We start from the raw sequence: 13,596 nt of genomic DNA on the forward strand, positions 1-13,596 counted from the left end.
AGAGGAAAGGAACAGCTGAGACCAGGCCCAAAGCAGGGGGGACACACAGCCCCCAACAATGCAAACAGGACACGGTAGGGAAGGGCACCCCAGCACCCTCTCCTGCAGGTGGCCACAGGATTACTGTGTGCCTTCCTGCACCCAGGCTTAACGGGGGCCAACACCCAGAGGGCCAACACCCAGAGGGCCACCCTTGGAGGAGGCGGTCAGTAACAGACACGGAAGCACACGCCCATGCAATGGAATGAAGCAGCTTACAGGGTAGCAAGCTCAAGGCCAATGTGTACAAACAGTCAGTTCTCTGATCCTGGCTTAGTCACAGCAAACATTTGCCCAGCCTGGCTCCTCTCCGCAGCCTGCAGGCCACTCATCCAGGTTGTCCCTGGTCACCAGACTTGGGCTCGAGGAAAGCAAATACTACAGCTCAGCACAGGCCTCAGCCAAGGGTGACTGAAGAATCCAATTGTGAGGGTGGGAGGCGGTTGGTTTAGAAGTTGAGGCTAGTGCATTGGGTCGCCTGGGAGTGGGGCTGGTCTTGTTGAAAGCTGAGTGAGATTCAGTGGGTCTGGGCTGGGCTCCCAAGTGAGGCTGATGCTGCTGGCCTGTGGACCACACTGCAAGTAGCAAGCATCTACTACTGGGGGGGTCTCAACCTCGGCTGCACAGAATTCCCCGAGGACCTTTTAAACTTCCCCAAGTCCGGGCTGCACTCACACTGGTCAAATCATCTCTGAGGGTGGGACCGGGCACCAGGGTTTTTAAAACTCCTCGGTAATTCCAGTGAGGATGAAAACCAGTGATCTAGGAGTCATCGTCAGTTGGGGGTGGGGGGTGGGGGTAACAGGGTGTGTGAGTGTCAGAAAAGTATAATCTCTATTAGTTAATTTTATACCCGGAAAGTGAAAGACAGATAAATGTAGTATACATGCATTTCACATACATACAGTGTTTATAACCAAATATGGAAAGTACAGCTTGATGAAAAGCTTCCTGATACATAGGTACCAGCACAAGTCCCTTCTACAAAACTGTCTGACAGTGACGGAACACTCATTACCTAACCTACACCCTCCTAGGCAGCCCCAGTTGTTTGAAATCTCTTCCCATATTGAGATGAAATCTACTTCCGTGCAGCTTCCACCTATGGGTCCTTTGGAGCTACAGAGAATAAATTTAGTCTCTTTTCCACATTGCTGTGCTTTGGATAATGGAAGGCAGCTATCAGTTGGGTAAGTGGTATAAAAATATCCTATTAGTAAATGAGATAGTTAAGGTTCTTTTCGTTGCAAGCAACACAAATAGATAATGGCTAGTTTTAAGCAGAAAAAAAAATTTTTTTTTTTAAAGAGATAATGGGTTTTCTGAGGTAGGAGGAGGAATTGCACAACCCAGACACGGGAAAGGGATCCAGGGACTGCCGAGAGGGTTGCAAGAGCAGCACCCAGAGGCTGTTGCTTCTAGGTGGCCATTATTGACTTGGCTACAAACACTCCTATGCTCTGAGTCCCTCCGTTTCAAATTTCAAATTGGTGACAAGAAAAACCAATTGGCTAGATTGGCTCAGGTGCTTCTGCTGGGACCCATGGGCTTTGGCCGGTATGCCTGTCATGTGATAACAGACAAGGCTGCTGTGGGCCCACCCCCTGTCACCAGAAAAGGGAATCACACCAGATGCTACCCCTAGAGGGAGCTATTCCAATAAATCATAGTTAAGGTCAAGAATAATTATGGGATTATTTTACATTTGTGATTGTCCATGCCACTGTTAGACTCCACTAGACCAGCTGACTACAGAGAACTCTCTGAAGGGCCCTGGATATAAGAGGTGGGAAGGGAAATGCGTTGAGTTTAGAAGGGCCTGGCTCCTGATCCCATACCCTCTCTTAGCACGGATTCCAGCTCTAGTCAGCGCCAGCAGATTGGGAGTCAGGGTGCAAGTCTCTCATAGAGCCAGTCTTCCTCCCCTCGGTGGGTCATGGGCCCCAAGGGGGAGTCTCCTGTCGGTAGGCCCCGTCGAAAAGCGATCCGGTCATGCAGGCGGTTGGTTTGGCCTTGCCAGAACTCCATTACTTGGGGGTACAGGGTGTAGCCACCCCTACAAGGAGAAGCGGAGGCTTCGGCGCTCTGTGCGTTTTTCCAGCCAGGCAACCCCACCACCCGCCGCGCCATCCCAGCGCCCTGTGAAGGGCTGGCGTGCATCAAACAAGGGTTTCCAGGAAGGAGTGGATCTGTAATTCCATGGACAGGGTGGCTTTAAGTAAACACGAGGGTCCCAGTGTCCCTTTCTAGGCGACCACCAGGTATCACTCACCAGTATTTTGGCTTCGGCACCTCTTGTTCCTGGTAGAGTTGCTCCAGTTCCTCATTTTTCTTTCTCAGATACTGTCCAGGGGAAGGAGATGGAGGAAGGGTCAGACCCAGTCAGTGATTCATTTAATCACCACTTACTGAGCATGTGCTCTGTGCCAGCTGCTGAGGACACTGGTGAGCAAGGCCGGCTGGCCTCTGTCCTCTAGGGGCGCAGTCCAACGGGAGGGTCAGACAGATACAGGAGGACTGTTCCCTGCTCTCCAAATCCACGTCCCCCAGGAAGACCATCCATTTCACTTTGCTGGAGAGAGAGGGCCCTGGCATCCCCTGGGGACAGCCTCTGGGGCTGAGTCAAAAGCACTACCACCCAGAGGACTAAGGAGAAGCCCCATTCACCTCCCGATCGGGGATCACGGAACTCTGGTGACTGACCACAGCCCCAATCTGGCTGCTCTTGGGGCGGGAGTGGAAGTAGCACTCGGCCTCCTCCTCGGGCAGCTTCTTCACGGGACCCTCCACTCGCACCTGCACAGGGATGGTCGTGGTTAGACGGCATTCAATGCCACCTGCCCCCCAACCGGTGCAGGCCCCAGTCCTCTCTGTTCTTCTCTTTATCCACTGCCCCGTCACGCCTGACTCCAGCTAGCCCAGCTAAGTGAGAGCCGTTTGAAAGGCAGGATGTTTGCCCAGCCTGGGGACCCTCACCAGGTTCATTCATAAACTCAGGCCCTTCCCACCCCTGCCCACCCCAGTCTGTCCCAGGAATGCACACTCACCTGACGGTTTAGGGGCTCCCAGTAGAAGACAAGGGAAGCAAAGGGATTAGAGTCCTGGAAATAGAATCCACAGACAGTCATCAGGACAGGAGTGAGGATGCCTCCAGCATGGGGGGAAGGCAGGGAGTCTGCATCGCGCAGGCTCACTGCAGATGCATTTACTGTAACGTCTCATTTTTAAATCCTCAAAGGTAGGCCTACTTTTACTGGTGTGGAGACAGGCTCAGGGAGGTTAAGTAACGTGCCCAGGTTCACACGGTAAATGGGCCAGCTGGACTCCCAAGTGAGGCTTGCCATTTCTCTCACCCACGGATTTGCAAATCCTCAGAAATGTATGTTTGGCTGCACTGGACTCAGGGAAGGGTACTCATTTTGGATTCACGAATTGAATGCATACGAAGTGCCAACTCTGTGCTCAGCACCAGGAGAGGTGCTGGGGATATAAAAGAGATACCACAGATGCAGCCTGTGACCCCAAGGAGCTGACGGTTTAGCAGAGGACCCAAACATTAATCACATAATCCCATAAATACATGCATGGTTAGAAACTAAAAAAACGGCAGAAAGGAAAGTTGCAAGTTATAATGACTGCAAACAGTGCAAGGGGCCGGCCGACTCAGCCTGGGAGTCCAGAAGGCTTTCCTGAGGAGGTAAGGTGGGGGCTGGACCCAAAGGAACGGGAGCTACTCAGGTAAACATGGGGAGGTAGGGGTGCCTAGAGGGCACTCATCCACGGCAGGGAGAAGGGCAAGTGCCAAGGCCCGCAGGCAGGATGGTGGCAAGTGGGCTGGGGCAGCTATGGCATGAGAAGGTGACCAATGAGCCAGGGCTGGACCCTGCAGGCCCCGGAAGGATTTACCGTGAACCCTCACCAGCTCTTGTCCCTTTCGACTCTCGAAGTTAGTGAAGAAGCGGAAGCCGTCTTTGCCAAAGCCCTTCAGCAGCACCATGCGGGCGGACGGTTTCCCATCTCTGCGGCAAAGAGCAAAGCACCGGGGTCAGAGCCCCTCCCCACAGATGTCTGAGCACCCCTACACCTGAACCCCCGGATTCTGCACTGTCTGTGCACTCAGGCTGCCCATTCCCGCTTGCCCATGGGAATCTGTCCTGGAGGTGCAGTACGACACCACTGCCTAGGGCTCTGTAATGGACTGAACTGGGTTCCCCTAAAATTCAGTTTTGAAGCCCTAACCCGCAATGTGACTATATTTGCAGGTAGGACCTTTAGGGACATAAATAAGGTTAAATGAGGTCATAAGAGTGGGACTCTAACCTAGCAGGCCTGGTGGCCTTGTAAGAAGAGGAAGAGACACCAGAGACCTCGCTCCCTGCACACACAAAGGGAAGGCCATGTGAGGACACAGCAAAAAAGGTGTCCATCTGTAAGCCAGGAAGAGAGGCCTCACTAGAAACCAACTCTGACAGCACCTTGACCTTGGACTTCTAGCCTCTGGAACTGTGAGAAAATAAATCTCTGTTGTTTAAGCCCCCCCAGTCTGTGGTACTTTGTTATGGTGGCCCAAGCAAACTAGCTCTGGGGGATATCTGGGGGCACAGTACAAGAGCCCTGCCTTCAAGGCCTTGTGCTTTAGTGAGTGGGGGACAAGCAGAGTTGAATAAGAGGCTAATATAAGAGATGTCTCAAGGGGTTTATGACTGACTGTCAAATGAATGACACAGACAAGCACTGTGCTAGACCTCAAGAGAGGAAGAGGGCTTTATGGAGAGGTTCCAGGAGATCTGCCTCTCAAAGAGCAGAGGGGGGGCTTCCCTGGTGGCGCAGTGGTTGAGAGTCCGCCTGCCGATGCAGGGGGACACGGGTTCGTGCCCCGGTCCGGGAAGATCCCACATGTCCCAGAGCGGCTGGGCCCGTGAGCCATGGCCGCCGAGCCTGCGCGTCCGGAGCCTGTGCTCCGCAATGCGAGAGGCCACAACAGTGAGAGGCCCGTGTACCGCAAAAAAAAAAAAAAAAAAAAAAGCAGATGGGAACTGGGGAGGCCAGGAGATGCGGGAGACAAAGGTGTGTGTATTGGGGAGATGGGTACATCAAGGGCAGAGATGAATGAGGCACTACATTTATCACTGAAATGGAATTGAGTAAAGTCTAATCTCTGCTTTACAGGTAAGGACACTGAGGCCCAGAGAGGACAAGGTACTTGCCTGAGGCCACACAGCATGTTAATAACACAACTAGAATCATACAGTTGTCATCCATCAAATTGAGAGCTTCTTAAGTTTCCTACTTCATCTGTACCCACCTTCAGAAGGGCCCACAGCTATGCCTACCTGGTACAGGTAGCAAGACACATGGCATTGGCTTCCCCTATGTCAGGACACCGAACAGCCTCCTCAAACCAGGCAGCAAACTGCTTCATGGGGTTCAGGGAGGTCAGCTGAGTCTCCTCAAACGCCTGGGAAGGGAGAGTTGTATTTCACTTAACAAACACATGTAGTGCGTACTGTGCGCGCGGCTCTGTTCCAGGCACTTTTCAAATATTAATTCATTGAGTCCTCGTAACAACTATCTCATAACAAAAAACACGAAAAGGTGAAGAGGTCCCACACCTACGGATGGACAAATCAGGGTTTCATGTCATGGGTGTCAAACCTATCACCTGCGGAGCCTAAAAAAAAAGACAGATTCCTGGGCTCCACCCTGTAAATTCTCATTCAGTAGGTCTGAGGTTTCATGAAAACTTGCATGTTTAACATGCATTTCTGGAAATGCTCACAGGCAACCAGATTTGGTAACCAGGCCCTGGGCCCCAATTCCAAAATAATTCTTTTGGTTTCTCTCCTGAGGAGGGAAAAGGCAGTTAAGAGCCAGGAGCTTTCTCCTCCCCTCCTGCGTAAAATAGTCCACCTGCCCCACGTGTTACTTATTTATCAAACATGTATAAGCTAATTATCACTGTTTAGGCACTTTTCAAATATCCAAGTCCCTAATATCCCCGTGAGGTCAGTACTATCACTTCACAGGTGAGGAAAGAGGCCCAGGGAGGTGAGTAAACCGCCCAAGGGGTGCGCGGAGCGACCTACAGGATATCCAGGCAGAGCCCCGAGTGCGCGCCCTGAGTCCCTAAGACAAGCTGCCTCTGGAGTCCACCTTCATCCTCGTTTCCCCGGAACACCTTCCCCCTTGATTGTCTTTGAATCCCCTTCTCCCACGGAGGTGACCCCGAGCCCCAAGGGGTGGACCAGAAACCCCAGGTTATCCCTCCCATTCCCCTCCGCTCCGGAGATGACTCGGATTCCCTGTGTCCCCGCCCCTGCGGAGGCCCTGCGGGGCGGCGGCACCTCTCGGTCCCCGCGGTAACTCTTGCGCATCGGTCCCAGGTCCATGACAGCACCGCGACTGCACAGGTGGCGGAGGCAGCGGGGCCACTCGGCGGGTCGCCCGAACGTCCCGATGACGCTCCGCAGCCGGAACGTCATGGGGCCGCAGGCCACGTGACCCGGCGTCGCTCCGCGCTGGGTTCCGTTGGGTTCGGAACCAGTTTCTTAGGCCGGGAATCTACGCCGGCAGGGAAGAATTTGCCAGTTGCCGAGCCAGGCCCACAGGCCCACAGGTCCCAAGTCCTCCGAGCCAATGGGAGCCAATAGGAAGACAGGGTTGGTGGAGGGAGCCGGGCGCGGAGATGCCATTGGTCAGAGTTTTCCAAGAGCGAGGCCAATTAGAGCAAGAACGGAGGAACCTTGCAGCCAATGGACGGCGCCTCCGGGGGCGGGATCAGAGAGACAAGGAAATGCTGTCACCGCCGTTAACACGCACGTGGAGTTTGTTAAAGGTATAGGACATGAAGCGGCCCTGGCCCGGGACGGGGAATGAGCCGCTGGGGGCTTGAGGGGAGTAGTCAGTATCAAGGGGCCGGCCCCTAGCAGGTGCCTGAAGGCCAGCTTAGTGCAGAAAGTACCCCTCGGGAGAGGCTGGTGCCAGGAAAGGGCAAATGGAAAATGGAATTAGGGGCCAGAGTCTGAGGCAAGGTGATGTGGAGAAACAGAAAGGGGCGATCTCGTGGGGGGGGGGGGAGAAATTGGCGTTCAAGAGTGGGACAGGTTGCAAATGACTTGTGGATCTCACGGGATAGGTGCTGTATAGTGTGTGAGTATGGGGAGGTACTCTGGGGTCTGGGGAGGAGCAGTGGGGTCAAGACTATGGTAAGAAAGCAGATGGCTGAATGGGAAAGGGCAAGAGGGAAATTTGGGATCAAGCGATCCTAGACCAGAACCATCTTCCAGCTCTGAATCCCCTCTCTCCAGCCTCATTGCTGTAACCTGGGTCAGAGCATGCTGCTCCCTTTCCTCATGGTTTCCCCTTTTGTGGTTGCAGCAGAGTTCACACTAGCCAGTGTTCTGGTAGATGGAAAGATTGCCCCACCTCTCCCGGGCCACCTCCATCTTTGTTGTTTCTCCTTTTTCACATTTTGCCCTTTCTAGGTAGCTGGAGTCTAGCTTCCAGGTCAGTGCCAGCCGTAAAGGAGGGCACAGGGGAGCAGGTGGCTATGCAAAAGGCACTTCCAGGCTGTGGACTCAGGGCTGAGAAATAGGACACCTGCCAGCGCCCATTCCAGCTTTGACCTGGCTGGGGCAGCCTTGGGTCAAGGCCTCTGTGTAGTCCTGGTTTCCACCAACATCAGGAAGTGGAGCTGCAGGAGCCACCTAGGCAGGCGCCCCAGGACTGTGCCAGGTAAGGGAAACTTCCTGCCCTGCCCAGGTGTCTGCATTACAGCCAAGCTTCATTAAGCCCAACATTAGATACCTATCTTCCTTTATTATGTGCACATAGCCTGAGCCAAATAGAATCTCGAAAACAAATTTGCTGCAAAGAAATAATACATGTCTCAAGGCTTAACGATGTTGATCTATGTATCCTCCGCTGGTACAAAGTTTTTGTGTTGCCATCATTTTTCTCTGTCAGCACAGTCGAGAGAGAGTTGACTGGGCTTTCTTTCTTGTTGAAGTTGTCTTTCCACGTATGAACATTGCTCCCCTCGTCCCAAGGCCCTGCACTTGAACCTGGGTAAGCAGTGATTAGTACCCTTCAGCTCAGATGATTTTGTTCATGCAGCTACACTCTTAGCCCTGCTGGGCTGTGCTACCCTGCACCCAAGATTCTGGGGCACCAAGACTAGGATCATTTGAATGGTTTGCTTAAAAATTAAAAGCCAAGGGCTCGGTATAGTGGGGTAGACATGTGTTAAAGACTTCTTTTGGACCAGGCCCTGAGCTAGGTCTGAAAATATGAAGATGAAGATGCATGGTTCCTGCCCACGAGGAGCTTATAGTCTACAGCGGGAGGCAGATCTGTAAGCTAAGGAGTTACAGGAATTTTAACAGATGTTTCTGCAAGGTAAGAGGGAGCAGAAAGGAGGAAGTGGTCTCCAGAGGTCACACAGTCAGTAAAGGCTTCATAAAGGGAGCAGACATTTGATTTGTCTTAATGAGTAAGGGTTCTCCAGATGGACAACGGAACAGGCATGCCAGGAAGAGGGAACAAGTCGAGTGTGATGCTGCTGTAGCTATAGGTGGTGAGAAAACAGACCAGGCAAGTCGTCAGGGGCTCGGTGCCTGCTGAAGATCAGGTAGGTAGCAAGGGCTAGGCTTTAGACAACTATTCTAAGTTTTTATCCTGTACTGCTGTCAAACCAGGGTGTCTAATTCCTGGTTTTTTAAGGCCAGGTAGAGAGAAAAAGCTCTAGATTCTGACAGCCTCTTCCATCCTTGGCTGTTAGTGAGGAAGTTTGCAACTGGTTGCCTTTTTGTATTTGCTCCTTCATCTTGAAGATAATAAGTAGGCTTGTATTGTGCTTTTCTGCCTAGTGGGATTGGTGTCTAGATCACAAAGCAGCCCCACGGTGCAAACTAGAGGGGGGAACATGCCCACTAGCTGTGTTGCTACTGCTGCAACCCCAGCAAGGGGTTTGTCTGCTTGGGAGAAATGAATTATTTATTTATTTATTTATTTTTTGCGGTACGCGGGGCCTCCCACCGCCGTGGCCTCTCCCGTTGCGGAGCACAGGCTCCGGACGCGCAGGCTCAGCGGCCATGGCCCACGGGCCCAGCCGCTCCGCGGCATGCGGGACCCTCCCGGACCGGGGCACGAACCCGTGTCCCCTGCATAGGCAGGCGGACTCCCAACCACTGCGCCACCAGGGAAGCCCGAGAAATGAATTTTTTATTGTTACTGCTTTTTCTTAAACATTTTGCCCACCCCCCGCCCCCACACCCAACTTTGTAAAGTTACTAATCTTTTCTCGAGAGTCTTCAGTGAATAGAAGCTATGTTGCAATACTGCATTGTACAGAGGCACCCCGGTTTCTTAATATGCAACAAAAGGCTGGCTGTGAGTTTGGGGGCTATGCCTTGCCTGTTTTCTTCTGATGCTTTTGCATTTATGTTCTTAAGTCACCTTTTAGTCTAATTGTTTGATTGAATTATACATTTCAGTTACATCTTGGTGATTGGATTTTTGTTTCTTTGTTTGTTTGTTTGTTTTTGCGGTACACGGGCCTCTCACTGCTGTGGCCTCTCCCGTTGCGGAGCACAGGCTCCGGACGCGCAGGCTCAGCGGCCATGGCTCACGGGCCCAGGCGCTCCGCGGCATGTGGGATCCTCCCGGACTGGGGCACGAACCCGTGTCCCCTGCATCGGCAGGCGGACTCTCAACCACTGCGCCACCAGGGAAGCCCCTGGTGATTGGATTTTTGTTTGGGGATGTGGCTCTGGTGACGGAGTGGGTGATAGGCGAAGGAGGGCAAGACGCTGCCGTGTTCTCTCTAAGCGTCCGAGCCTGATGCCCGAGTTTGGGGGGTGTGGGGTGGAGAAGAGGGATTTGACTCAGCAGGATGGCTTTAGGTGACATGGGCAGTGCTGTTCATTGAAGTGGGGGAATGTTGGAGGAGAGGCTTAGGGGAAAGATGAAGTCGCCATCAGACCTGTTGAGTGTGAGGACCTATGGGACAACCACATTCGGTCGGGTTGGAAGATCAGTTCTGGAGCTGGGGGAGAGGTCTGGGCTGATGGGATGGTTTAGGTGTCATGAGCCTCCACGGTGGCACTTGAAGCCATGGGGGAGGATGACAATGTCTGGGGAGGGAAGGGGGCCTGCAAGAGTGGTAAAGATGCTCCTGAAGTATAGCACCCAGCTTTCCAGGGGACCAACAGCAGGCCAGAAGGGGTGTGCTGGGGGCCCAGATCTCAGGAATTCTCCAGCCCAGCTTTGGGTGAACTCAGTGTGGAGCCTCAGGACACACAGACGGGTGGGTGCTTGGTGCCCTGCCAGCAGATGCCTGAGCCCTGAGTGTGGTTATCAGGTGACCCAGAGGGGGATGCAGGGAGGCTGACCCTTACCCGACTGTCCTGCTTGCGGTTATGGAGTTGACCCCTCACACAGTCCTTTGCATGTGCTCACGGATTGCTCCCCGAATCTGTCCCATTGTTTTCATGTGTGTTCCCCCTGAGAAGCTCCTTCATGGGAGGGACTGCTTAATTTCCCCGGCTCCGTCTCAAAATCCCAGCCAGGAAGTGCTCATCTGTAATGTTTATGCATCATCTGCTTTTCTTAAACTTCTCTGCACTTGGTGAGTGGGGCTTGGGGTTTTGTGGCACCTGGTACGAGCAGGGCCACCAAGAGGCTCTTTGTTGGCTGGAGGGACGTTAAGGTTTCCAGGGTGAGGTGGCTGGGTCATCTCTCTTAGCCCGGGCACCGGCTAATCAGAGAGTGGGCCACAGGCAGGGGGAGGAGGCCTGATGAGTTCTCAGCAGGCCCAAAGGATATGTATGACCTGGCGGTTCCTTAGTTTCATTTGAGAAATCCTGGTCAATGCTCTTGGCCTGACCTGTGGTCGTTTCTTATTTCCTCTTGGCCACAGTCCCGATGAGCAGGTATTTGACGCTCCTCTCCGAGCCCTGACTCTCTGCCTCTCCCTCCGTGGTGGCTTTCTTTTCACCCACACCCTCTTCTTGATTCCATCCTCCCCGAGGACCTCTTCACTAGGAAACCCAACTGCCACCTGTCCTGAGATGATTGCAGTTCCCTTAGTGGCTTCATCCCAGCCCCAGAGACCTTGGTCAGGTGACAGGAGGTCTCTGCCCCAAGGCAGTGTCTGACCCCCAAGTGAGGTTCCCTGGAATCCACCACCATCTAGACCTCAGCCACGAGCCCCTGATGGGTGCAGGGACCTGAGATGCTGCAGGCAGCTCCCATCATTAAACTCAAGTGTGGGGCCTCAAAGGTGATTGTCAAGATGGACGGAGTAGTTGGAAGGAGGCCTGAGATCTATTTGCTGGTTTAGTTAAGAAAACAAAAAAGTACTTTGCCCGATGTGCCTTCAGGAGGGGAGGGTCTTCCCCAGCCCCCTTTTATTTCGGGCTCATAATCCTAGTATCTGGATGAGCGCAGCATTGAGCATCACTGAGCAGACAGGAGCGGGTGGTGAGGGGTGGCCTTGGTGCACTGGACCCTGGGGAGGGAACTCGGGCTGTGTAATCCCCACTCTCAAGCTGCTAGGAGTAGCCTGTCCCCAGATTTTCAACCAGGGCCAATCAGGTGTCCTGGGGAGGCCCCTGGCGAGGGTGAACTTGGGCCACGTCAGTGTCAACAGTCCCCACCCCCTGCAACTCTCCAGTAAATAAGGGATGGATTAAAGCAGATGAGGGCTAATTTGCCACCAGGTCTCTCTGTTCTCTCCCCAGGCCAAGAGCCGGTGCTAGGCAGAATACACTTTCCTGCTCCCTATTTTTTTTAAATTAATTAATTAATTAGTTTGTTTGTTTTGGCTGTGTTGGGTCTTGGTTGCTGTGCCCGGGCTTTCTCCAGTTGCGGTGAGCGGGGGGGCTACTCTTCGTTGCGGTGCGCAGACTTCTCACCGTCGTGGCTTCTCTTGTTGCGGAGCACGGGCTCTAGGCGCGCACAGGCCTCAGCAGTTGTGGCACGCGGGCTCAGTAGCTGTGGCTCGCGGGCTCTAGAGCACAGGCTCAGCAGTTGTGGCACAGAGGCCCAGCCGCTCCGCGGCATGTGGGATCTTCCCGGGCCAGGGCTCGAACCCGTGTCCCCTGCATTGGCGGGGCGGACTCTCAACCGCTGGGCCACCAGGGAAGCCCTGCTGCTCCCTTTCTAACTCAGGCATCCCACAGGAGGCAGAGATGGTCAGGCCTAACTTTTGAACCCGTGTTGTCTCACTGGAGAAGGGAAATCCCGAGTGCCAGCACACTGTTCTGCCCGCCGAGGGCTGACACCTCATTTCCAAAGGATGCCAAGGAGTCAGGTCAGTTTCCACACTTGAAGCATAAAGCACATGACTTGGAATCAGTTCCCAGGAAAGGACAGGTCTTTGTGCCCAAGAGCAAAGCCGGTGGGGAACACGTGGCAGAAAGAGGTCAGCTGTTAACATTCCCCTTCTCTCGCCAATCCCCGTCAAGAACACAGTACGGCAGTTTTCTAGTCACACAATCCGCACGTGAAAGTAGATAAATATACCTCATGTCTTCCTCCTCCTGCCAGTGCAGCAATGAGAAGTGGGGCTGCTGGGCTGGTTAGGAGGCTTCCGTGGCAGGGTGGAGACAGTGGTTGGTCTGGTATCACCCAAAGGGCTTAAGTATGCTTGGGACGGGACTCCCTGCCTGTTAATAAAGAAGTGATGGGGGCAGAGGACCTGTGATCTATCTGAGATCCATCTCCTTTTTATTTCTTCAGCTGATGTGAGGGTGGACTGGCTCTAAGGACAAGCTGTTTGCTTGCAAAAATGCAGGCGCTGGTGACAAAGGAAACACAGTAAGGAGACGGATAGCTCTAAACGAGCCTTGCCACTCTTGCACAGAACAGCCAGCCTGGCTGTGTCCTTTTGAGGCTGATTAAGAGGCACTGTTGTTACAAGAAAAGCACATACTGTTCTCTATATGCTTGAGAACAACTTGCCTCTCCCTTCAGCTCAGATGCTCTTCAGGCCCCTGCTAGGTTTAAACACAGGTACTGAGCTGGGTCCAATCGCAGTCTGCCTCCCATCCCAACCCCTGATCTCCTAATGAGCCCTATCCCACCCCCTGCCCACCCCCAAAAATCCCCACCAAAATTTCAGATCTGCAGCCCTTGCTAAAACCAAAATCGGCCTGCTGCCTTCCCTGCGGTGCTGGGGTGAGGGACAGTACAGAAACAGAAACTGTGGCCAGGGTTCTCTCTTGGGTAGAGCTGGGTTCTGGCCTGGCCTTCCACCCTGGGAAGGGACCTTGGGGAACTGTGTTTTCTCCAGACTCTTTAGCCTTCTGGAAGCGACTGAGGCAAGGTCCCTTTGGATTTCTCTCCTAAGCTTCTTACTAACGGGCTCTGAGGCCAAAGCCCTGCTCCAGGGGTCGGAGAGTTGAGTGGAGGAATTCACTTGCTGGTAAGGAAGGCACTGCTGTTCACTTGAGTCTATGGGCAGAGTATGCCTGCTCTGATCTGGGCAAAACTGGCTTAGGGAAGAACACAGCAGGAACACCTGCACCAGGCCCTGCCCTCTGGAGTCCCCCCCCC

The 13,596-nt window shown here is 53.4% G+C and overlaps 1 protein-coding gene across 1 annotated transcript; it reads right to left on the bottom strand.

Annotated features, from left to right (window-relative positions):
* Window positions 1-1,926: 1,926 nt before the first annotated feature.
* On the bottom strand, window positions 1,927-6,521 carry PNPO (pyridoxamine 5'-phosphate oxidase; the record flags this gene model as incomplete). Its single annotated transcript, XM_079725297.1, has 7 exons — window positions 1,927-2,095; window positions 2,312-2,382; window positions 2,707-2,835; window positions 3,087-3,140; window positions 3,959-4,058; window positions 5,373-5,497; window positions 6,384-6,521. The coding sequence occupies 7 exons, from the start codon at window positions 6,519-6,521 to the stop codon at window positions 1,927-1,929; spliced, it is 786 nt and encodes a 261-aa protein (XP_079581423.1).
* Window positions 6,522-13,596: the final 7,075 nt, after the last annotated feature.

This window comes from Hyperoodon ampullatus (genome assembly GCF_949752795.1).
Source record: "Hyperoodon ampullatus genome assembly, chromosome: 19".
In the NCBI taxonomy this organism is placed as follows: domain Eukaryota; kingdom Metazoa; phylum Chordata; class Mammalia; order Artiodactyla; family Ziphiidae; genus Hyperoodon; species Hyperoodon ampullatus.